This window comes from Ambystoma mexicanum, chromosome 5q (assembly GCF_040938575.1).
Source record: "Ambystoma mexicanum isolate Mex_15411 chromosome 5q, UKY_AmexF1_1, whole genome shotgun sequence".
Taxonomy (NCBI): Eukaryota; Metazoa; Chordata; class Amphibia; order Caudata; family Ambystomatidae; genus Ambystoma; species Ambystoma mexicanum.
In genome coordinates, this window is record NC_090933.1 from 109,784,198 (window position 1) to 109,807,474 (window position 23,277).

The window sequence follows — 23,277 nt, forward strand, 5'->3', positions numbered from 1 at the left end:
AGCGGTTTGCGACTTGGTGCTGCTTGCAGAAGATTAACCCTCTCAGGGTCACAGACACTCAAGTTCTGACGTATTTGTTGTTGGCCAAGTCGCGGCTGGCGCACGCCTCCATTGTGCATCTGGCTGCTATTTCCCACTACACCAGGTCTCCGGGACCGTCTTCTTTGGTTGCACCGTCTAGTTGAGGAGTTCATCAAGGGACTTCCGATTGTTCCCGCCTGTGAAGGCTCTTGCCACGGCGTGGGGCTGACTAGGCTTATGGGGGGGGGGCCCGATTCAAGCCTATGCACCAAGCTCCACTCAAGTTCCTGTCTTGGAAGACCGCTTTCCTTGTGGCCATCACCTCTGCCAGGAGAGTAGATGAGATCCAGGCCCTGTCCTGCAAGCAGATTTGACTTTCCACAAGCAAGGGTGGTGCTGCAGATGCACCCCTCCTTCATGCCCAAGGTTCCGTCTGAATTTCATCTCAACGAACCCTTGGTGTTGCCGTGTTTGCACTCGCTGGATGTGGCTCGAGCGCTGAAGTTTTATGTGGCCAACACGAAGTGTTTCCGGAAGACTTCTCAGCTTTTTGTGAACTTTGGTCTTGTGAACCATGGGCAGGCCTCGTCCAAAGCTTCCATCTCCAGGTAGCTCTCCGGCTGCTTCAACGGTTGGCAAACCGGCCGCTGCCTGGCCTTCCGACAGCCCATTCTACCAGAGCAATTGCTGCGACAATGGCATTCCTGTCTGGTGTGCCACTGCTGGACATATGCAGGGCTGCTGCGTGGAGGTCGATGCACACCTTCACAAAATTAGACTTGGTCTACGGGGATTCCAGGGAGGAGTCCAGAGTCGTCCGAGAGGTGCTACGCAACCTGTTCGATTGAAGGTGAGCCTGATGAGGCGGTAAGAGTAATTGCATCTGTTGAGCCTTGCCACCTCCTGTGGTTATGTACTGCTATGTATTCTTTATGAGCATGTGAATCCATGCCAGACCCCATGCAGGAGAAGGAACAAGTTACTTAACTGTAACTGTTCTCCAGCATGGGTCTGGCATGGATTCACATGCAAAACCTCCGTCCTGCCCCTCTACGGCGGCTTTTGGTCATACTGCCATTTTACATACTACCAAATCTGAAGATGGCTGCCAGAGGGGTTTGGGAAGATAGCAGTCATTGGCTGGGGCAGTGTGACCCAGAGCTCAGTGATTGGTTAAAAGGAGACAAAAGGGGAGAGAGTTTATAAACAAAAGTGAAACTGTTTTTCTTTTAACGAGGATTCCCATCCTGACTTGGAATATTCATGAGCATGTGAATCCATGCCCGAGCCATGCTGGAGAACATTTAGAGGTAAGTAACTTGTTCCTTATTGACCTCCAATTATGTCACTCAGTGTGCTGGAATATGTTTAACACAGGAAAAGTTTACTGCGCTACGTTATTGCTCTTGTGGAACTTAATCCTAAATTTGGGATTATTGTTACTATTAGTTGCTACTTTGTATTTACTAAGTTCATTGTACAGCTCACATCCCTCTTAGAATAAGCTTGGCTGCTCAGTCACACAAACAACTTGTCTAATACACGCCTATGTTAAAAGGTGGGTTACCCAATACCAAGAGATGTCTTGTGTAGTCCCACACCAGTTGGACGCTACAAATTCTTACCCAACAAGTATGTCTGTCCGTTGGTTTTCACTTATCATACGATGGGCTAGATATTTCTGCAGCTCCTTAAAGTGCTTGTAGAAAAACCTTCTGAACATAAGCAATTTAAAGATGAAATAAGAGTTTTGCATAAATGAAATATTTACTGTTGTATTCATGTTTGTATTTCTCTAGCCCCAAAGTGTTAGCCAAGCTAAACCTGCTGCGGAGTACAAGTCTTCACAGGCATATGAATCTAGTGGTCACCATTCAATCTCTGGATACAACAAAGATTACCAGTCCACTGCAACACATGAATCTGGTAGTGGATATTCCCACTCTGGATACAACCAAGATTATGACCAGTCCAGAAGAACACAGGAATCTGGTAGTAGCCATGCAACTTCTGGCTACAGTAAAAATTATGACCAATCAACAAGAACGCATGAATCTTCTGGCCAGATATCAAGTTCTGGATACAATAAAGAACATGAACAGTCCACAAGAACATATGATTCCGGTAGTCATAATTCAAGTGGTACATACAATCAAGATTATGCTGCCCAACAAGGAAGTTCAGGTATTCATAATACTTTTTCTAGTACTTAAATAATTCTAATCAACTCTGATTTCGGTTCTAGAATCAGATTACAAGTTGATTTAAAACGATCACTATAATGTGTCTTTTGTTGGATATGTTGTAAATTAATTTCTGATGTTTGTTAATCTGCTTAGAATCACATGCTGTGCATAGGTCCGACATCCAGTGGTCACTGCGGAGTATTGCATTTTGTTTTTCGTAGTCGAAAAGGGGACGTCGACTAGGCGTGTCTGAAACACTATCCCTATAGTGACGTGCGTTGTACCCACAATCCCTCACGCGTCGAGGTCCCTCAGATTGTTTTTTTCCGCCCAGCTTCTGGTCGCCTTCACGCGGAGCTCCTCGAGAGACATTGCAACCCTCGACCTTTGGTCGTTTCTTCTACGAAGATTAATACAGCACTCCCTCGACGCAGTGTAGCTGTTCTCCGCCGAGCAAAATCGTCGACGGAGGGTCGAGCGGAGGAAATCTTCAGCGCTGCCGAACACGTGGCCTGGCCTCGCTGGCCACTTACAGTAGGGAGAGTGGGGTCGTGGGACATCTCTGGGTCTTTCTGAGAATGCCTTTCACTTTCCCCTTCCTTTCCCTGGGGGTGTTTATCGCGATTTATTGCCTCTGCTATGGAGAGGACACCATTTAGGTTTTGCCCACTTTGTAAAGGCAAATTCACTTGGAAGGACAAGCACTCACGGTGTAACCGCTGCTTGCCCCTCGATCACAAAGAGGAAGGGTGCGCGGCTTGTCGGCTTCTGAAGCCTAAAACTCTAAAAGACCGCAGGGTTAAAAGGTGGGCGGCCTACGCGATGTCGAAGGCCGAAGGTTCACCCGCCGCTGCTACCACCGACAGTGACGAGGAACGCGATGACACGACTTCCGCCACGGAAGTCGAAACCCCCTCTAAGGAGCGCTTACGCGCTTCGTCGTCTGTCCCCGGCCCCGACGGGCTCGGCTCACGCCCTGCTTATGGGGATGAACACCCCGGCGACACTGACGCACACAAAGATTCACATAAAGATAAGCACACAACCCATGGCTCTTCTTCGTCTAAGTCGAAGAGAGCTTCGGCGCCCAAGGAGACGCAGGTTCCACCGGCGGCCTCCTCGGACCGTTCGGGTTCGAAGCCCCTCTCGCAACCGCAGCCGCGACCTGCGACTGGGCTTTCGGCAAACAAGGGCGCCACCACCAAACCACCGGCCGGTGCGCATCAACAGAAGGCGCATACCGCCGTACACCGCTCTATACCCATAGCGTCGAAAACTCAAGCTTCCGCCGACAAGAATGTCGCCGATAGCTTAGCCAGGATCGTTGTAGCCGACGCCCAAAAGCGTACGCCGAAAATTTCGTCGAGCGTTACGCATAAATCAAAGGATACGCCGAAAACACCCGAAGAAAAGCAGGGATTACCCCCTTCAGTCAGGGAGTCTCCCTACACACCTGAAGGTTTTGAGGAGGGCGACGGGACACTTTCCTCGACGCTTTGGGAGAGGTCGACCCATTTCGAGGTAGACAACTCGAGTTTTCCCCCGCTAGACCGCTCTGGGGTACCCCATGAAACTATGGAGAGACTCCACCTCTGTATGGAGAGGATGGAAAAGTTTATGAGTACCCAAGCCCCTCTAACTCTCAGAAGAACTAGAGAAGGGCCTCAAGACGACCCCAGAGCCAAAAAACCGAGGCTGGTCGATCCCCTGCTGGACACAGCCTCAGACTTCCAAGACGTATATGACCTCACTGGGGAGGAACAATACTTCGAAGAAGAAGATGATTTCATGGACAACGAAGGACAGAACCAGGAGGAATGTCTAGAAGACAGAACAGACATTATAGAAGAAGGCTTCGGGATTAGCCCAGGAGAAGGACCTTCGCACCCCTGGCAATCACCATCAGTGTGTTCCGACACTGATGCCCTAAATCTAACTCCTCCGGATAATTCTCCAGTTAGGAAAACGTCTCCAATAGACGATCAGCCTACTTTCAATGCACTGTTGCGCAGAGCAGCAGCGCATTTCGAACTGGACACGGGAGAACTCTCTCCAGAATTAGACTTTGTAGAAAGAGTCATTAAAGAAAAACCCCCGGTCAGCCAGACCATTCCTCTCCTCGCTTCAGTTAAAAGGAGGATCACCCCGTCGCTGTCGACTCCCGCTTTGATCAGAGGGGTCAATCCACGGATTGAGAAACTTTTCGCTCCTTCACCCTCAGACCCGCTCTACATTAGAGGACATTCCATACCGGACTCCCTAGTTGTATCTAATACTAGAAAGAGGGCAGGGGTACCACTTTCCACCAGTGAGGCACCCCCTGACAAGGAGGGCAAGAGGCTATATGCCCTTGCAAAAAGAGTTACTTCCTCGGCTGCCTTCTCAGCAAGAATTGCCAACAACAATTGCTTGCGAGCTACGCAGACGCGCAGTGGACCAAACTGCGCAAAGACGCAGAGGAAGCACCGGAGCCTTTACGTACACGCCTACTGTCAACTATTGGCGAAGGAACACAAGTGAACCAGAGCATTGTAAAAAACTCTCTGGACGCGGCAGAAACAGCAGGACGTTCCCTGGTACAAGGAATACTCCTAAAAGCGCCATGTATGGCTGCGCAACTCAGGCTTTAAACCGGAGACACAGGCGTCTTTAATAAATAAACCTGTCGAGGACGCTAACCTCTTCGGAAAAGCGGTAGATGAAGCCCTAGAGATGGCCAAAAAAGAGTTCGACACTATCAAGACTCTTGACCAGATCTCTAAGCCCACTACCAGACGCGGCTATGGCAACAAGCGCTTTTTTCGTGGCCAACGGCAACAACAACAAGGTCAGCATCAGCAATACCCTGCCACCAATTACCAAGCCAATAGTGGGCAGTACAGCCAAAGAGGCCAACGCCGGGGCAAAGGGAGAGGTCGGGGATCCACCCCCAGAGGCTCCCAAGCCCCCAACAACTCCAAGTGACGCGAAGATTCGCGTCCCCTCCCATGCAACACCGGTCGGGGGCCGGATAACATCCTTTCTTCCTGCATGGGAGGAGATAACGTCAGACCGTTGGGTACTTTCCACCGTAGCCCACGGATACTGTATCGAATTCAACAGTTCCCCATCCTACAAACCCCCGAGGGGACGACGGTTGACGCCGGAACATCTTGCCATCCTTCTTCAAGAAGTACAACAACTGCTGGAAAAAGGAGCCATAGAGGTCGTGCCTCTATCTCAGGTAACGGAAGGTATTTATTCAGTGTACTTCCTTGTACCCAAAAAGGATCTAACCATGCGCCCTGTATTAGATCTGCGCCCAGCGAACAAGTTTATCAAACCCCAAAAGTTTCGTATGGTGACCTTACAGGAGGTGATCCCGCTGCTTTCGCAGGGAGATTACATGACAACATTGGACATGAAAGATGCATACTTTCATATTTCAATGTTGCCAGCGCACAGAAAATACGTAAGGTTCATGATAGAGGGCAAACACTACCAGTTCAAGGTGCTACCCTTCGGTATAGCTTCAGCACCAAGGGTATTCACAAAGGTACTGGCAGTGGCTGCGGCCCACCTGCGCAGGTTGTCCATCCCAGTTTACCCTTACCTCGACGACTGGCTCATAACAGGGGACTCTTACGAAACATGTTTCTTCAATACCCAAAAGACGGTAGACCTTTTGTTCCAACTGGGCTTCTCCATCAACGAAAAGAAGTCCAGTCTAGACCCCAGTCAAATCAAACAATTCCTAGGGGCTCTAATTCAAACAAGGGACGGCCTCGTCTTCCCCTCCAAAGAGAGGGTCCAAAACATGCTGTTTCAGATCCCCCAATATGTGACCGGCCGAGAGGTGACGGTACGCAAAGCAATGCGCTTGCTAGGAATGATGGCGTCGTGTATTTATTTGGTACCTCACGCGCGCCTGCGCATGCGCCCAATGCAAGAGTGGCTCAACAGCCAGTGGTGTCAGGCCAGCGGACAATGGGACGATCTAGTGGTGGTCTCGCAGGCCTTGGTTCTCTCGCTACAGTGGTGGACAAAGGGGAACATGGAAAAAGGAAAACCCTTTGCCACACCCGCGGCGGAAGCCACTCTAACCACAGACGCATCCCTCACAGGATGGGGTGCTCACCTATCCCATCAGACTGCTCACGGAGTGTGGACTCCGAACGTAGCATCCAAACACATCAATCTACTGGAGCTACTAGCAGTATTCAAGGCGCTAAAAGCCTTCCAAAAACACCTACAAGGCAAGACAGTAATGGTCCTTACGGACAGCACTACAGCCATGTACTACATCAACAAGCAGGGGGGCACCCACTCTCCAGGCTTGTCCAAACTGTCCCAGAATATATGGAAGTGGGCTCTCAAACAGGACATGTTCCTACTGTCACTACATGTACCCGGGGAACTCAATCTGCTGGCAGACAGACTCAGCAGAGATTTCCCTCTGCCCGAAGAGTACGAATGGCGTCTACACGAAGACATCGTCTTCGACGTCTTCACACAATGGGGATTCCCAGAAATAGACCTGTTCGCAACCCTGGAGAACTCTCAATGCCTAAGTTACGCCTCCAGGTACCCCCAGAACCAATCCAAGGGGAACGGTCTATCGATGCAATGGTCAGGGAAATTTGTTTACGCTTTTCCCCCGACTCCCCTTCTCAACAAGGTGGTGCACAAGATGCACCAGGAACAAGTGACCATGATACTGGTGGCCCCAATGTGGGCCCGACAGCCATGGTTCGCTCACTTGATGGAGATGTCTCTATCTCCCCCAATAAAACTCCCCTGCCCGTACAACATGCTATCTCAGAACAAGGGCAGGACTCTGCACCCATGCCCCCAGAACATGAATTTAGCAGCTTGGCTCCTGAAATCATAGAGTTCGGACATCTACAACTCCCGCAAAGATGCATGGACATCCTCAGGGAAGCCAGAAAACCGAACACTCGCCACTGCTATTCTAGCAAGTGGAAGAGATTTGTCATCTGGTGCAGGAGTAAAAGCATCAACCCTATTGACTGCTCTCCCACACATGTGGTACTATACCTGACCCATCTCTTGGATTCAGGCCTAGTGTTTAACTCCATTAAAGTCCACCTAGCGGCACTTTCTGCATACACCACCTCCCAACTCAAAGTGTCGTGGTGGAGGATCCCAGTTATAAAGACATTCATGGAGGGAGTAAAGAGAATACACCCCCCGATAGCTGACCCTGCTCCCGGATGGGACCTTAATGTGGTACTTACCAGACTCATGGGCTCTCCATTCGAACCCATGCACAAAGCATCCCTTAAACACCTTACTCTTAAGACTGCTTTTTTAATAGCTATCACCTCCATCAGGAGAGTAAGTGAACTTCAGGCTCTTTCTATTCTAGACCCCTTTGTTACAGTTCACAAAGATAAAGTGGTTCTACGCACTCACCCTAGGTTTGCTCCGAAATTTATTTCTAAATTCCACGTAAACCAGTCTATAGAACTACCAACGTTCTTTCAAAATCCTTCCAATTTGGGAGAAAGGACTCTGCACACACTTGATGTACGCAGGGCGGTCATGTTCTACATGGAAAGAACCAGACCATTGAGGAAGACTAATCAGTTCTTGGTCTCGGTGGCAGCAGGAAGAGAAGGAGATGCGGTTTCAAAATCCACTATTTCTAGATGGATTGTTCAATGCATCACTCTCTGCTATACTCTTGCTAAGAGAGAACTACCCTTTAAGCCAAGAGCACACTCTACTCGAGGCACGGGGGCATCCATAGCATTCATTGCAAATGTTCCCCTTGAGTCCATCTGCAAAGCGGCTACCTGGAGTTCTGTGCACACCTTTACAAAACACTACTGTCTAGATACACACTCTAGATCTGACTCCCAGGTGGGACAGGCAGTATTACGACACCTTTTCTCTACTGTTCCTTCTCATAACCCACCGCCAACTCCGGGTACTGCTCGCTAGTCTATGCACAGCATGTGATTCTAAGCAGATTAACAAACATCAGAAGAGAATGCATTACTTACCGTAAAAGCATTTCTGATGGTTGTATCTGCTTAGATTCACATGCGCCCACCCTTCCTCCCCGCTCGGATGGAAGGAACATAGACTTCCTTTATATATCTCTCTCTCTTTCTGTACTCACTCACGTCTAGAAGGCTCCCTCAGGGCAGAAAAAATACAAACAGAGGGACCTCGACGCGTGAGGGATTGTGGCTACAACGCACGTCACTATAGGGATAGTGTTTCAGACACGCCTAGTCGACGTCCCCTTTTCGACTACGAAAAACAAAATGCAATACTCCGCAGTGACCACTGGATGTCGGACCTATGCACAGCATGTGAATCTAAGCAGATACAACCATCAGAAATGCTTTTACGGTAAGTAATGCATTCTCATCAAAGCATAACATTGATTTGACAGTACATGTCCTTTTTTAATTGCAGCTATAGAAAACCATAGAAGGATTGAATGAATGTTGGTGTGCCACAAATCACTCTTGCGTATGTTATTTAAATAATTTGTTGCGATAACTGTTACAGTATGTAAACTTAGATTTTCATTTTCATGCTAAATGTCCATCTGTGAGACCCCGGCGCTTTTTCTGGACTTGTGGATTAGTTTTCTGTGTTCCTGAGTGGGAATCTTTTTTTTTCACCACGCACCCTTTCTTTTACTCTTTTTACGGGTGTCCTTTTTATGACTCCTTTTTTTATTTTGGGAATTATACTTCCCCATAACTTTTTGTGCATCTGCGTTTTCCTATTACAGCACATTGTACTTTCTGTGCAGGGTTCCTGGGGTTCCCCTTGAGCTTCACATTTATATTCTGTTGGGTTCCTTGCATGAACTACTGTTGGGTAAGTTTTATCCTTTCTACAATCCCCATTGTGAGATCAGAACGCCCCCTTATGTGAAGTGCTGAGGAGATGCATAGTTCACTTTTCTCAGTGATCCTGTAACATGTCAGTTATTGACAAGCTTACTATTATGGCAGTGAACGTGTTCTACCGACATTTGTGATTTTTTTTTTTCTATATTTTTTACTCGCAGGCTGTCAAACCAGCCACAGTAATGCACAGAAGGGTCACCATTCATCTAGAATGGTGGCTTCTTTCTTGATTTGCCATATTCAGAGTGCTTGTCCTTCTGCTGTCCTGGGAGGGGAAGGTCCTGGTTTGAGTCTCGTCTTCGGTGGGAAACCTTTGCGTACAGCCTACGCTGCACCGAGCTCCAGAGTGACTGTGGATGGGGAATGAGGACAGTCAACCACTGCAGTCTTGTCATCTGGAATGCCTGCCTGAAACCAGTCCTAACTGTTGGGACTTGCTGTCTTGAAAGCTAAATCCAATGAGGAAGAAAAGACTGATGAAGCCAATTCTTGTGACAGTGATGCCTGCTGTGTGCTGACCCCTTCTTCCATGCGACCTGGGAGTCCTGAACACTTCCCTGACCCTTGGACTGGTGGGACCATCAGTCTCAAGAAGACCTGCATTGCAGGCCATCCCACAACAGGATGTGACCTTCCTGGCCTGCAAACCGCCAATACCCTGGGACCTCGAGGCTGAATGGCTGTGCATTGTTGTCCGAAGAACTCCTTCTGGGCCTCAAGGCAAGTATCCACTATAAGTCCCCTCACCAGAGTGCTGGACCGAGAAAGTGCGGCCAGTTGTTGGGATGACACCTGTAAGTGTTTCACTTCATTATGCCACTCCACCTGATCTAAGAACTTAGTTTACCAGGCTTTTATCACCAACAAGCTCTAGGAAAGGTCGGGACTGCTGAATTACCATCTGAGCTATACTGGGACGGTACTTTGAACACTAACCTGCGCCACATCCTTGGGAACCTTTAGTTCTGCTTTTGAGCCACATCTAGAGGGTGCCACTTTGGGGCGGAACTTTGATTATTAAGATAGAACGCGATTCCAAGATGGCCGCCGGCACTGAGTAGCTGTGCCGACGGCGCTCCCTGGACCCGGCCGTAAGGAAGGTGCCCACCACCCCCTCAACGGACCTGTGCAGGCATCGTTTGGACCCCCACGAACCTCAGGGGGGGGGGGTCGGAGAGAGTTGCCGGCGTGTTTGGAGCTGGAGTCACCGCAGCAGGCGGGATTGTGCCGCCGCGTCCGAGCGGAGGAGGAGCTGCTGAGGCGGCCGCCGCGGGCCCGCTTGCGTGCGGTGCTGTGTTGCCAGAGCCTGGGGGAGGCCGCGCCGCTTGGAGTTGCCGTGGGCCTGCCCCCGCGGTGAGCACGGCCGCGGGGCCTGACCCGGGGAGGAGCGTCTCTGCCTTGGAGAGGCCTTCCCGCCTTCATCACCAGCGCTCCCCGGAGAGAGAACTGGGAGCAGTGGCAGCCGGGGGAGGTCGGGTCCGGTGGGGGGCGGCCCCCCGCGACCAGAAGCTGCATGGTGTGCCGGAGGAGGAGAGCCCGGAGGCGGCGGGGAGTGGAGGCACCCATACCCGGCTCCTCCCAGGAGTGCCCTGGGAGTGGAGGACGCAGTTGGCGGCAGATCCGGCGGCCTGGGACCGTGTGGAGACCAAGGGCGGTCAGCCGTAAGGTGAGAGCTCCGGGGCTGCGTTGGGAGGTGGCGCACCCCTGAAGCGTTGGGAGAGAGGACGCATAGCGGTTGCCCTGCCTGCCTTGGTCCGCGGGGGAACTTAAGACCTGCCCCCGGGGGTGGAAGAGGGGCCCGGGAGACATCGCTCGTCCCTGAGGCCTAGCAGGGTGCGGGAGGGCCCACAGGTTGTCATTGGGAACGAGGTCAACGAGGCGAGGAACATTTCACTCCCCCAACGAGAGATTAAGAGTGGCACCTGGGTGTGGAGGCAGGGGATCGGACTATGCGAGTCCCCTAGTAATGGGGGGGGGGGAGGGGGATGAATTTAGTCTGCGCGAGTGGTCCTGGGGCCAGCAATTGTCCTTGGATAAAGACCCAGGAAGAAGCCAGGGAAGGATCGGAGCTGCCCACCTGGAGAATTTACCGGCATGACCACAAGGCCCAAGGGCAGAAGGGGAAAGCACTTGCAGACCTCTGGAGACAGCACAGGTACTCTACGCGCCATGTGGTCGGCACAGAACCTGAAGGAGGGGTCCGGGGCCTCGGGGGGGGGGGGGGGGGCAGATGAAGATTCCGTGCCAGGGCAGGCAGAGGACTTGGCAAATATGCCCAGGCGGGAGTTCATCGGTGAACTGCATTCCCTGCAGGCAAACCTGACTAAGACTTCAAGAGCAATTTCAGTTATTGCGCACAGACTTGAGCGAAGCAGTAGGGGAGTTAAAGCAGGAGATGTGTCAACTGGGGGAGAGGACTGACATCCTGGAGAAAGGTCTTCAAGAGGCAGATAGAGAAAATGCAGCAAATAGTGAAGCTAGAGAGGCTGGATGTCGCCACCAAGAATCTTGAATTTCAAGTGGAAGACCTGGAAAACAGGTCTTGCAGGGTCAACATCCGGGTCAAAATGCTGCCTGAATCTGACACTGTCTTTGAAAGCGGTGCTCCAGGGTATTTTCGCTGACATCTTGGGCACGGGCAGCCCGGAAACGGTGGAGCTAGATTGAGTGCATAGAGTGCACAGAACAGGTCGACTGACCAAAGGCCAGGCGGCGAGGCCAAGGGATGTCCTAGCTGCTTTTACTCAATATGCCCAGAAGGGAGCGGTTCTCAGAGAGGCGAGATTACGTGAGCCAATTATGTTTGAGGGTCAGAGGATCGCCCTCTTTCAGGATTTGGCGAACACTCTCCTAAAGAGGAGACTAATGGTCCCAGTGGTAAAGGTTCTCAATGAGAGATCGATTCACTACAGGTGGACCTTCCCCTTTGGCTTGCTCTTTGACTGGGAGGGGTCCCAGAGACGAATCACATCCCTCCAAGAAGGGGCTGCTCTTCTTCATATTGAGTTGGAGGACCCCCCCCCCCCCTGGTGCGGGACTTCCGGGCACGAGTGGCCGCTCCGGATCAAGGCCTTGGGACTGGACGACGGTTCGAGAAAGAAGGGGCCCCAGGGGAAACACTCGGCAGAGGGAGGGAGCTCCCAGTGATACAAGTAGTACTTCTCCCATGCAGCCTTGATTCGACATATGAAGAAAGGGGTGATGGGCCTCTATAGGTTGTCTTAGCTCATGGGGTCGTAGGGGGTGCAACCATGTTGGAAGTAGAAAGGGCGAAGATGCCCGAGTTTGGGGGGAGGAGAGGGCGGGAAGGTATTGACCTTCAGGGGGGAGGGGGATGGGTTGGGGTTTTCGGGGGGGGTTGGGTGGGGGGCGGCAACAAGCAAAGCATACAGGTCAAGGGGGACACGATACCCCCCGCTTTCAGGGATTTATTTTTTTTTCTTCCGGGTTCCCTTAGGTGGCTAACGCATAATGTTCGGGGGTTGAATACACCCCTTAAAAGGAAAAAGTTGGAGCACTTCACGCAAAAGGAGAAGCCAGATATTATGGGGCTCCGGGAGACGCATCTACTTCATAGGGATCAGGGCAGGTTGAAATTGCGGGGTTTTGACCAGATTCTGCACGCCTCGAGCCACTGCAAAGCTAGGGGGTAGCCCTGGCAATTAGGAATACGGTAGATTTCAAACTCGATGGGGGGCTTAGAGAAAAGGAAGGGAGGTATATCGTAGCTAAAGGGAAGTGTCGAGGTCCCTTTGACAATAGCGGTAGTATACGCTCCCAACACGGGCCAGGATCCCTTTTTACGGCGGGTCTTGAAGTTGCTGGAAGAGTTCTCGTGGGGTCATATTATTATTCTTGGGGATCTCAATATTGCCTGGGATAAGGGAAAGGATGGGGCAGGAGGAGAGGAGCTATAATGTCAACGGATTTGAAAGAGTGTTGGTAGGCTGGGGTTATGCGACGCCTGGAGGGAGTTTAGGGGTGATGAGGGCCATACTTTCCTGTCGGGCGTCCATGGTTTGCAATCTAGAATTGATTATATATGGATCTCGGTTGCCTTAGTTGGAGCTATTCGGGAAGTATGTACGGGGCCTATAGGGATTGCAGACCATAAGATAGTCTCCCTAGAGATGGATGTGGGTCAGAGAAGAAGGGTAATCTGGGGTTGGAAACTCCCAGTATCCATCTTGAGGGATCCAGTAATCAGAAAAGATATTGAAGAGAAGATTAAGCTCTTTTTTGATACCAACAAGAGGGAGGATACTGGGGAAGACGTGCGGTGGGATGCCTTTAAGGCCACTCTCAGGGGAGAATGGTGATATCCGCCCACCGGGTGAAACAACTGCAAGTGTTGGAATCGCAGTTAGAAGCTGAAGTGGAGGCGGCTAGGCAGGCCGCGGGGGACGCCCCCTCTCGAAGAGCAATGCGGGAATTTAGAAGGGCGGTTGGGCAGCTGGAACTTCTGCACACTTAGAAGGCGGAAGGGGCCTTGCTGTCGGTATGACAACAGTATTACGCAAAAGGCCAATAGAACTGGTGCCCTGCTGGCGCGGTTACTGAGAGGTAAAAGTTCGAGAAATGCGATTACGGCCTTAAGGTCGCCAGCGGGGAGCGGGTCACAGACCAGGAGGGGCTCCAGGAAGCTTTTGCCGAGTACGATGAGTCACTCTATGCCTCCCAACACCCTTCAGGTGATCAGCAGGAGGACTTCCTCCAAAAAATCCACTTAAGGGAAATTAGCAGTGCGGTACGTGAAGTCCTCAATCGAGAAATTGCGGAGGAGGTGGTGCGGGGGGTGATAGGGGGTCTGCCACCAGGTAAGGCTCCAGGCCCGGACGGTTATACGGCCGCCTTTTATAAGCTGTTCAGTGTGCAGTTAACCCCACATCTCACCTTGTTATTTAACTCATTTCGCCTCTCGGGCAAAATTACGTCCTCCATGGAGGAGGCTAAAGTCACCCTAATCTTGAAACCCAATAAAAATCCGGAAGACAGAGCTTCATACCGCCCTATAGCGCTGATTAATCTAGATGCTAAGATCTTCACTAAGATCCTGGCCAACAGGCTTGACTCCATCCTCCCGGACCTGATACACCCTGATCAAGCTGGGTTTATCAAGGGCAGACAAACTGCGGACAATATCCGTCGAGGGTCCAGAAAACGCACACTCCCGCAGTCCTGGTGGCTCTGGACGCGGAAAAGGCTTTTGGCCGCGTGGAGTGGTCCTTCCTTTTTCGGACAATGGAAAAGATGGGTTTTGGTGGGGACTTTCTGGCGATGGTTAAGGCTAATTATCAGGTGCCCTCCATTAGAGTAATGGTGAACGGGATCGCCTCTAGGAAGATATCTCTGCAGAGGGGGACAAAGCAGGGATGTCCCCTTTCCCCAATACTATTTGCGCTTTATTTGGAACCACTACTTCAGGCCATTTGGGAGGCAGGGGACATCCAGGGGGGTCCCATTCGGAGGGGAGCAGCATAAGGTAGCAGCCTTCACTGATATGCTGCTCATGCTCACAACCCCTCGGAATTCATTGCAGGCTAGTGTGGCCCTTTTAGAGGCCTTTGGGTTGGCTTCAGGGTTGAAAATTAACGCCAACAAATCCGAGGTTTTGAATTTAATGCTTGGACTAGCGGAAAGGGAGAATCTGCGGGCAGCTACTGGCTTTCTGTGGAGCTCGGGAGGGATTCGTTACCTAGGGGTGAGAATTACGGCTACTCTGGCTGGATGGTTTCCGGCTAATTACCCTCCGCTTCTTAAGAGGGATTTCCTGAAGTGGAGAGAGCTGAGGGTGTCATGGCTGGGGCGGATAGCTGCGGTTAAAATGGTTACACTTCCACGGCTCTTGTACCTATTCCAGGCGGTCCCGCTGCCAGTGCCGGCGAGCTACTTCAAGGAGCTGGAAACCCTGACCAAGGGATTCATCTGGGAAGGCAAAAGGCCTAGGGTGGGAACCAGACTATTGATGGCACCGAAGAGTGAAGGGAGGTCTAGCATTGCCAAATTTTAGACGTTATTACGAGGCAACCCAGCTGTAAATTATTAGGGAATGGTTGAAGGGGGAGGAAGGAACGCGGGATAAATTGTGGGTACGGATGGATAGGGCCATAGCGCACCGAAACCTAGCAGAAGTACTGTGGCTCCCGAAACACAGACCAGGTCACCTCTACGAGAGCTCCATCACCAAACTGATGGCTGACATTTGGGATAGGCTAGTGGGATTAGAAGGGATCACCACATTCCCGTCTCCCCCATATTTGGCAACAGGGATTTTTCCCCGGGCGTGGAGAGAGGAGCTTTCACGAACTGGCAGGAGGGGGGCTGTCGGAAACTGTGCGATATGTTTTCTGGAGGGGAATTGTTATCGTTTAACGATTGTAAGAAGCATTTTGCAGTACAAGAAAGAGAGAGGTTGAGGTATGCCCAGATTCGCCATTGGGTTCTCCATCCAGGGATCAACTAGGTGGCGACAAGGGACCCGACGCCCTTTGAAAAATTCCTGCTCACGAATGACTGGGCGAGAGGCCTCATCTCCAACATCTATAAGATTCTGGCTGGCTCTAACGAGGGGGTCCAATGGGCATACATGCGGGAGTGGGAGCGGGTTCTGGGACACGGGCCTGACGGACGGACTGGGGGAAGTTGTGGAGGAGAATTCCTAAACTGGTCAGGGCGCCCCAGCTACAAGAGACATGGCATAAGATCATGTTTAGGTGGCATTATACCCTGTCCGGTTTAATGGGTATTATCCTACTGTGTCGGGGATGTGCTGGAGGGGTTGCAGGATGGCGGGCTCCGCGGAGCACATTTGGTGGGATTGCCCAAAGCTTGCATCGTTCTGGGGGGAGGTGAGGGAGGCACAGGGACTGGCCTTTGGGTTGGGGGATGGGAGGACTCCAGCGCAAATTCTTTTGGGTGTCCGGGTGGACTCTGGGGCAGGTGAACCTAGAGGAAGAGAAAAAGCTATTGCTATTACGACTCTTGCCGCTATGCAGTTAATAGCCCAGAGATGGAAAGGCCCAGAGGTTCCTATGATACAGGACTGGTTCCGAAAGCTGTGGGAGATAGTGGCCCTGGAATGGGTGACTTATGCCATGGACATAAAGGCCCAGAGCTTCGCGGCAGACTGGGGGGGTGGACTACTGAAGGTTCTTAGACGATTTTAAGGTGATGTGGTGCCCACAGCGACTGAGGCTGCTGGATTTGCAATGACTGTAGAAGTTTTTCTAGAATGGTCGATGGGTGAAGGGGATTAGCTCGTTGCCGGGAGGGATATGGGTGGGGAAGGGGGAAGGGAATGTTTGCTTGTTGTTTTGTGAAAATCAATAAAAAGAGTTTTAAAAAAAGAGAACGCGAATGTTATCTGCATCACTTGCTTAGGGAACACTCTACTAGCCCTCTCCCACTATAAATGTACTCTCAAATATAGGTATGATGAACCATATGTATGTTATAATGCTAAACCTACTGTATTTTTCTCAAACCTACAGCACTATAGAACCAAGGTCTTTCACCACTATACAGCTCTCAAGTCTAGGTGTAGCCTCCATCTTTCTCTAGTATATGGTGAAACCTACTGCATTGTGAAACCCGGGCCTCTCTCCCACTATACAGGACTCTCAAATCTTGGTATAGCCTCTGTCCTAGCCTACTGCGATATGAAACCTACTGCATTGTGAAACTAGGCTTCAATGGTATAGCAATCTAAAATCTAGGCGTCCTTCCTCTAATGCAATGGACAAAGATTGCCCCAGCTGAAAAATTCGAAGCTTGCGGTACATGTATCTCACAACACCAATGTGGACACAGGCTGCAGGCACGGCCAAGCATCCATGCACGATATAATGCTGCTATGGCTATGCTCATCTGGTCTAGCATCACATATAGCTGTCCAGACGAACACCAGACGTACCTATTCTGCACTTGCCTGCAGCGACTACCAACCGAAAGGTCTCTACATAGCTGGCCACACACTCTCTACACAATAGCAACCGATTGCAAACCTCCAATAGCGTCCACCCATGTGCCTGATCTCTCTTGGGGCTGCCTAATCGAGCCTTGCCAGCCACCCAAGTCCCAGAACGGCAACACATGCACACATGCATAGCCTAAGCTAAACTCCTTAGAATTTTCTACCACATTTACTACTGTCACCGAGGGCGTTCCAACCAGGAAAAAAGCGCATTGAGGCCCACAAGTGGGGAAAGAGCATTAATGACCAAATACAAGAAAATGTGGTTAAACATTGAGAAGTCCAAGGTGGTACTTAGTGGCACTGCACACAGTGCTGTGTCACAATGCAAAAGCAGATGCCTATGCAAAAGCAGATGCCTATAGTGTTTACCAGCCTCCGTAAAACCTAGAAAATCATAGTCCGGAAAACACATGAGTGAGCGAAAAAGGTCTCACTTAAGTGTAAAAAGACCGGAGCCCACCAAAAGAGTTGGGTGGGGGGCGGGTCTCTAAGGTTAAAGGGAATGGCACAAAAATGAAAATTCTCCTTAGCATAAGTAAATACCCAAGCCAGCACATTACCTCAGCACAGAAGATTTTGTAGCAGGACTATTCAGGATCTGCAGACAAAAACCTGGTCGTTGAATTCCTTAATTAAGAATACAGACCGGGCACTGGAAGGACTTTCGCAGCAAGGATCACAGGGAAGGCTCTAGGCAAGGTTTTCCTTCGTGGCTGGATGCGGCTGTGGATTTGGCGCCTTTTTGAGGAGCACAGAAGACAGCTTCAGCGAGATTCGGAAGTCTGTGCACCGCACAATGGCTCGAGGTTCCAGGGTATTTGGCTACAGTCTTGGGAGGATAGCTTAGGGGCAACTTGCTCGCAATACATGGAGCAGCACAGGTTCAAACCCCGGATCCACGCTTAGAAATCTCTGGGTATTAAGCACGTTATAAATAACCTATCTTATCATATTGCAGGCCCGCAAGGTTGCAGCACGGCGTGGGATTTCTCAAAATGCAGGTGGTCTTGTGTCTAGTGGGTCTTACAAGGCTATGTGTTGGGGTGCCATCATTTTTGGAGTTCCCAGGTCGATTGGAAGGACTACAGCAGGCTCCTGTTACACAGCAGACTCTCTGGTTGCTGGAAATCGTTTCAGCCGCAAATTCTTAATCTTCCTCTTGGGTTTCAGTGGTCGACTACCTCTTCAGCTTCCAGGTTTGCACTTTTATGCAGGGTCACAGCCAATCAAACAGCCTTGCAACATTCAAACTGGGGGGTGGGCAGGACAGCCTGCCTGCCAGTTTGAACTGGGATCTCACACTCGGGCTGCAAGACCAAGGGCTGAAGTGGTTTGGACTCCTCCCAAGATCCTTTCTACACTTGGGAACTGTAGTTCTCAAGGTTAGCCATAGAAGGTTAAAAGGGGAGCCCCTACGGCAACAATAGGCACTTATTGCCAAAAAGTTGTTGGAGGCTAACTTTTAAGACACTGGACAGTCTTAAAAATGACGCCCAGGAAAAAGCTTCCCACTCGGAGGTATAAGGAAAAATAATCCACCAGTAAAAGCAAGGTCGGAAAGATTTCATTGCTGTGAAAATCTTACTGAACAGGTCCCAACCGTCAAGTAGACACTGGGTGGGCCTAGAATTCTGGTGGTAACCAAGGTAGTATATTTGGGTTTTACTGTGTATCCGTCATTCACTCGAACCCAGTTGATCCTTGGCAGAAACGTTGCACAACTAACAGCACAAATGCGCCAAGTTTCAACCACATTTGCCGCTCATAGTTCTATGTCTGCAAGGTAGTTGCCACAATTCTTAATGGGATGAAGGTAAACCCACAATCCTGGAAAATGAATTGGTGAAGAGCAGAGGGCAAATATGCAAGAAGGTACTGGTCCTTCCGCACAGTCTTTCAATGGCAATCCTAAGATATGAGCTAGGTCTTCAATCATTGCAGTTGCGTGCCGAGTGTAGGCTGACCACTTTAGATTGAGTTTGTGTCCAAAAGCTAATTGGCAGGCACTTGACTAGGCACCACTCAGTGGTCCTCTGTTAGTCTGCAGTGGGGAGCTATTTCATTGCATGGGAAAGTGACTTGGAGACCTTATTGGCCAATCCAACGAAGGTGAAGGCCCTAATGAAACTCAGATTGGATGGACACTGTGTGGCCTGACTAAATCCTTTTCCACGCATGACAAAAAGGTGGGTTATCTGCCCAGGTACCTGAGACAATCGCCTAGTTGGAGGGTAAGGCGTGCCTTCTGAGTACAGCGGAACCTCCTCCATACAGGGGGAAGTACTTTTCCACTACGATAAAGCCCCAAGATCCCATAAGAAGCAGTCTGCAAAGGGCAGCGCCTGATCTCCAGATGCTCAGACATATTCTGACTGCGTGTAAGCATACTTGAAATCTGAGGGTGAGATTCCTGGGCCAATTCGTCAGAATGTAAGTAGTTATTATCAGAATTGTTCTTGGAGAGGTTGATAGCTGGTCATGAGATTTTTCGAACGACCCAGGTTGTGTATCTTTTCCAAACTCTCTGCCTTCTCTAGACCTTAAGTCTAGATAGCATATCCCTCATACCGTTTACTGCCCTTCCCCAGGCACACATGCCTACTCTCGCATTCCCTTAATACTATACTGACCTTTTTGCTGAGTATCTCGATTTTTGTTGTTGTAAATAGTCGAATTATGAATTTAAAGTGTGATTTTAAGAAATGTGACAAGTTTTGATATTGAGATTGAGTTATCATGAATGTGTTTTAGTAAAAATTATATTGTGCCGCAGTATTTTTAGAAACTGAAAATGTTATCTGAAATTTCATTTGGATGTTTTTCTTTTCTTTGTGGTTTTCTTTTTTGAAATGTGAAAAGCCGGGTTTCGGCTATTACACATTATTAAAAATTAGGCCCATTTTCACGGTGAAGGTTTTTGCTGGCTGGTCAGGCCTTTCAGTTATGTTTGAGCCTTTGATCAAACCCCAGTTATTAGTCATTTTTCATAGTGTTTTTTTTTCTGGGCCTAAAATAAATGTAGTAGTTTTAGAACTGTCCAAGTGTAATCCTTGGTATTTCACTGTGTACTTTTTGTGGACCCTTGACCCCACTCCCCTCTCGTGAGATTTAGCCTTGGCCTCTCTCCATGCTACCTTTCTTTGGTTTGGCTAAATCCCCTAACCCAGGGCGGCCTCCCTAACATCTGTCCACCAGGCCAGAGTTTAGAAATACATTCCAACAGATACTACTACAGCGAGTGGCTTTGCTCAGCTGGAGTAACACACCTTGCTAACCTAACCCTAGGTTGGCTTTTCCAAGTCTTATCCGAGATGGGTTTTGAAAGCCCCTTTTAACATCCACTTTTCCCTCCTCCTATAAGACTGCTACTGTCATCTGGATCATAAAATAGAGAATGCCCAGAATATTGAATACTGAAATTTGAGACCCCTTTTTACAACTCATATTTATGGGGCGGTGGAGCGAAGTAAATAAGTTTGAGGGGTGTTGTGGCGGTCTCCCCCGCATTTATATACATAAAAAAGTTTAAAAAAACAGTATTTTGGGTTTCAAAATTATGTTCTCAGTAATCACGTAGATCCTTATATCCCTCTTCTTAAGCCTGGTCTAGGTCCGAACTGTCATGCCTACTTTCGCCCTGTCTCTTCTACCACACTATTCCAAAATCCTAACGCAAGTAGTATTCAATTGACAGTTCCTTGATTCTCAACCTCCGGGACACTCCAATCTGGCTTCTGACCTCTGCATTCTACTCAGACAGCACTCCTCAATGTCATCAACTTTCTCGTCATGCAAACGTTAAATCTGTTTATGTACCTAAAAGACAAAACAAAAAGCATGACACTTAGCAAATACAATCAGCGCAAAAGCCCTTAAAACTTTTTGCTGAGGGATGTAAGCTGGAGACGGTTTAAAGTATCTGGGAATCATGCTAAATAATAGCAAGAGCGACTACCCAATGCAGGAATTTCCGGTGGGGAAAAATCCCTTCTTTGGTTGCACAATCCAAAGCCATCAACCGGAAGTTTGGCCAGTTTTCTCTAAAACCGATAATTGATTTCTTCAAAGTTAAAATAGTTCACACCATAACTTATTTTGTTGAAGCCATGCCACTTCTGCCCGATACAATTTGGAAGAAACTTGAAGGTCTATTATGCAGGCGTGTCTTGACCCTGCCCCAATCGACGGCATTGGCATTAATCCATAGAGAACTGGACACATCCTCCATTAAAGCAATTGTAGAAAAGAATGGACTCATGCTGTATAGGAAAATCCTAGAAGAGCCCCATAAATTTCTTTTCAACCTCATTAACATTGAAATGGAGGAAAAAACAATAAACTGCTCATTGAATGGAAACAAAAAAAATAGGACCATATAGGTAGTTTGGAGGAGAAGAGATGATGCAGAATCCACAAAAGGTTAACCAACTACATGAAATGGACTGGATAGAAACTTTGGAAGAGGCAGCAGGATATAAGATTACTAAAGACATTCCTTTAAGACCCAAAAACTCAATGAAATTCCATCTTATTGATATTCCCAAATCAACGTCTTCGGCAAAATTTCTTGAGGATCAAATTGAACAAGATGAATACCAATGAGATTCGAGCAATAAGAGGTCTCACTAAGTCAAATCGTTGCCGCTTCTGCGAGACCACTACCCTGGTGGAAACCATTAAACATCTTATCGTGCCCGGGCTTAAAAAGAGACACTTCTGGTTAAGACATCTCATGGAAGACGCCTGTACTTGCGAGGAACAAGAATGGTGGTCTCGCCTGATTGGAGGCGAAAAAACGACCTGAGTGATAGCCGTTGTTCGCTTCTTAAATACAGGAACCTTTGTCCTAGGTGAAGCGCTGTGGAGAACTGTGGAAAACAGATAATCTCGCATAGGGATCGTGGAATTTTGTAAAAATTGTCTTTTTGTTTAGACAATTAAATCGAATAAAAAAAAAAATCTGTTTAGTCTTCTCTGCTGCTTTTGATACCGTCAACAATGCTTACCGTAACTCTAGTTTCTCTCCTTGGCATCATAGATGAGGCTGTTGCCCCTTGCTTCATACCTAGCCCCCAGACACTTTCAGATGTCCTGGAACATCCTTGGCTCCCCCTCTGCCCCCAAAGCCCCCTCATTGTTGGAGTTACAAAATGGTGTGTTCTTGGTCCACCTCTCTTCACACTCTATACTTCAGAGCTTTGCACCCTGATCGCCTGCTAACTCTTCGTGGACTACCCGCAGATCTTCTTTCCCTTTCCCTGCTTATCCTAAGAGCTGTTGTCAAAAATGTCAAATTTTCTCTCTGCCATTAAATATTGGATGACGTCTCAACGCTCAACTCCACAAAGAATGAAGTTCTCTACTTCCCAGCTATGCAGGCTAACTCTTCCTTGCCCCTCTTCGCTTTTGACTGACTGCTTCCGCTCGTAACCTTGGTGTTCTCTTCGACCCATCACACAACTTCTCACTCTACATCTCCAAATCTGCCATTGCAGCCAGACTCGACCTGAATATAAGACACGACTGTCCTCTTCCATTCAATACTGCTGAAAAGGCAATCCTTTCAGTACTGCTGAACAGCTAATCTTCTCCTTAGTCCTTTCTAGATCTGACTCCTGTGCCAGTCTACCCTTTGGCCTTCCCAACTGTGATTTTTTTCACCAACTTCACAGTACACACTTTTCAAACTTACTTACTTTAGCTCTACCTCCTACCTGTCTCCAGATTGACTAGCTATTTATGAAACAAAGGGCAAGTATAAACTTCTAGTTTTCAAAACTATCCATGAACTCGCTCCACCCCACCTATGCTAATCTCACTACATACACTCCTCACTCATTGGTACCCGGCACGCCGTGTCCACGGGGAAAGCTAAACATGGATTGTTTCGTTTCTGAGCCATACTACAATGTAATCCCATAGACGCACGAACGTCATTCGCATGCCGGGTACACTTTTGTTTTTCGAGGCAACCTTAGAAAGGGCGAAGGTACCACACGTAACCCCTTCTCCCTTTTCAAAGGTGGCCTTTTTAAAAAATAAATTCCCATTCATTAGTATGGAGCAAGTCGGCCCAAAATGTTGCCCTGTACTAATGAAGCAGTACGCGCGTTCTAATATTCTTAGAACCAACTCGTGCTGCAACAAAATCTTTTCAAACAGCAAAAGAAATGCTGCTTGAAAAGGTTTTGTCAGCAGTTAGTGTTCCGGGGCTACAAAC

The 23,277-nt window shown here is 49.1% G+C and overlaps 1 protein-coding gene across 1 annotated transcript in view; it reads left to right on the forward strand.

Annotated features, from left to right (window-relative positions):
• Positions 1–23,277, forward strand: part of LOC138497270 (uncharacterized) — a 385,925-nt gene that overhangs the window by 315,031 nt on the left and 47,617 nt on the right. Inside the window, exon 13 of the mRNA XM_069620617.1 lies at positions 1,821–2,205. Coding sequence (XP_069476718.1) covers positions 1,821–2,205 — 385 coding nt within the window. The remainder of the gene's footprint in view (positions 1–1,820; positions 2,206–23,277) is intronic.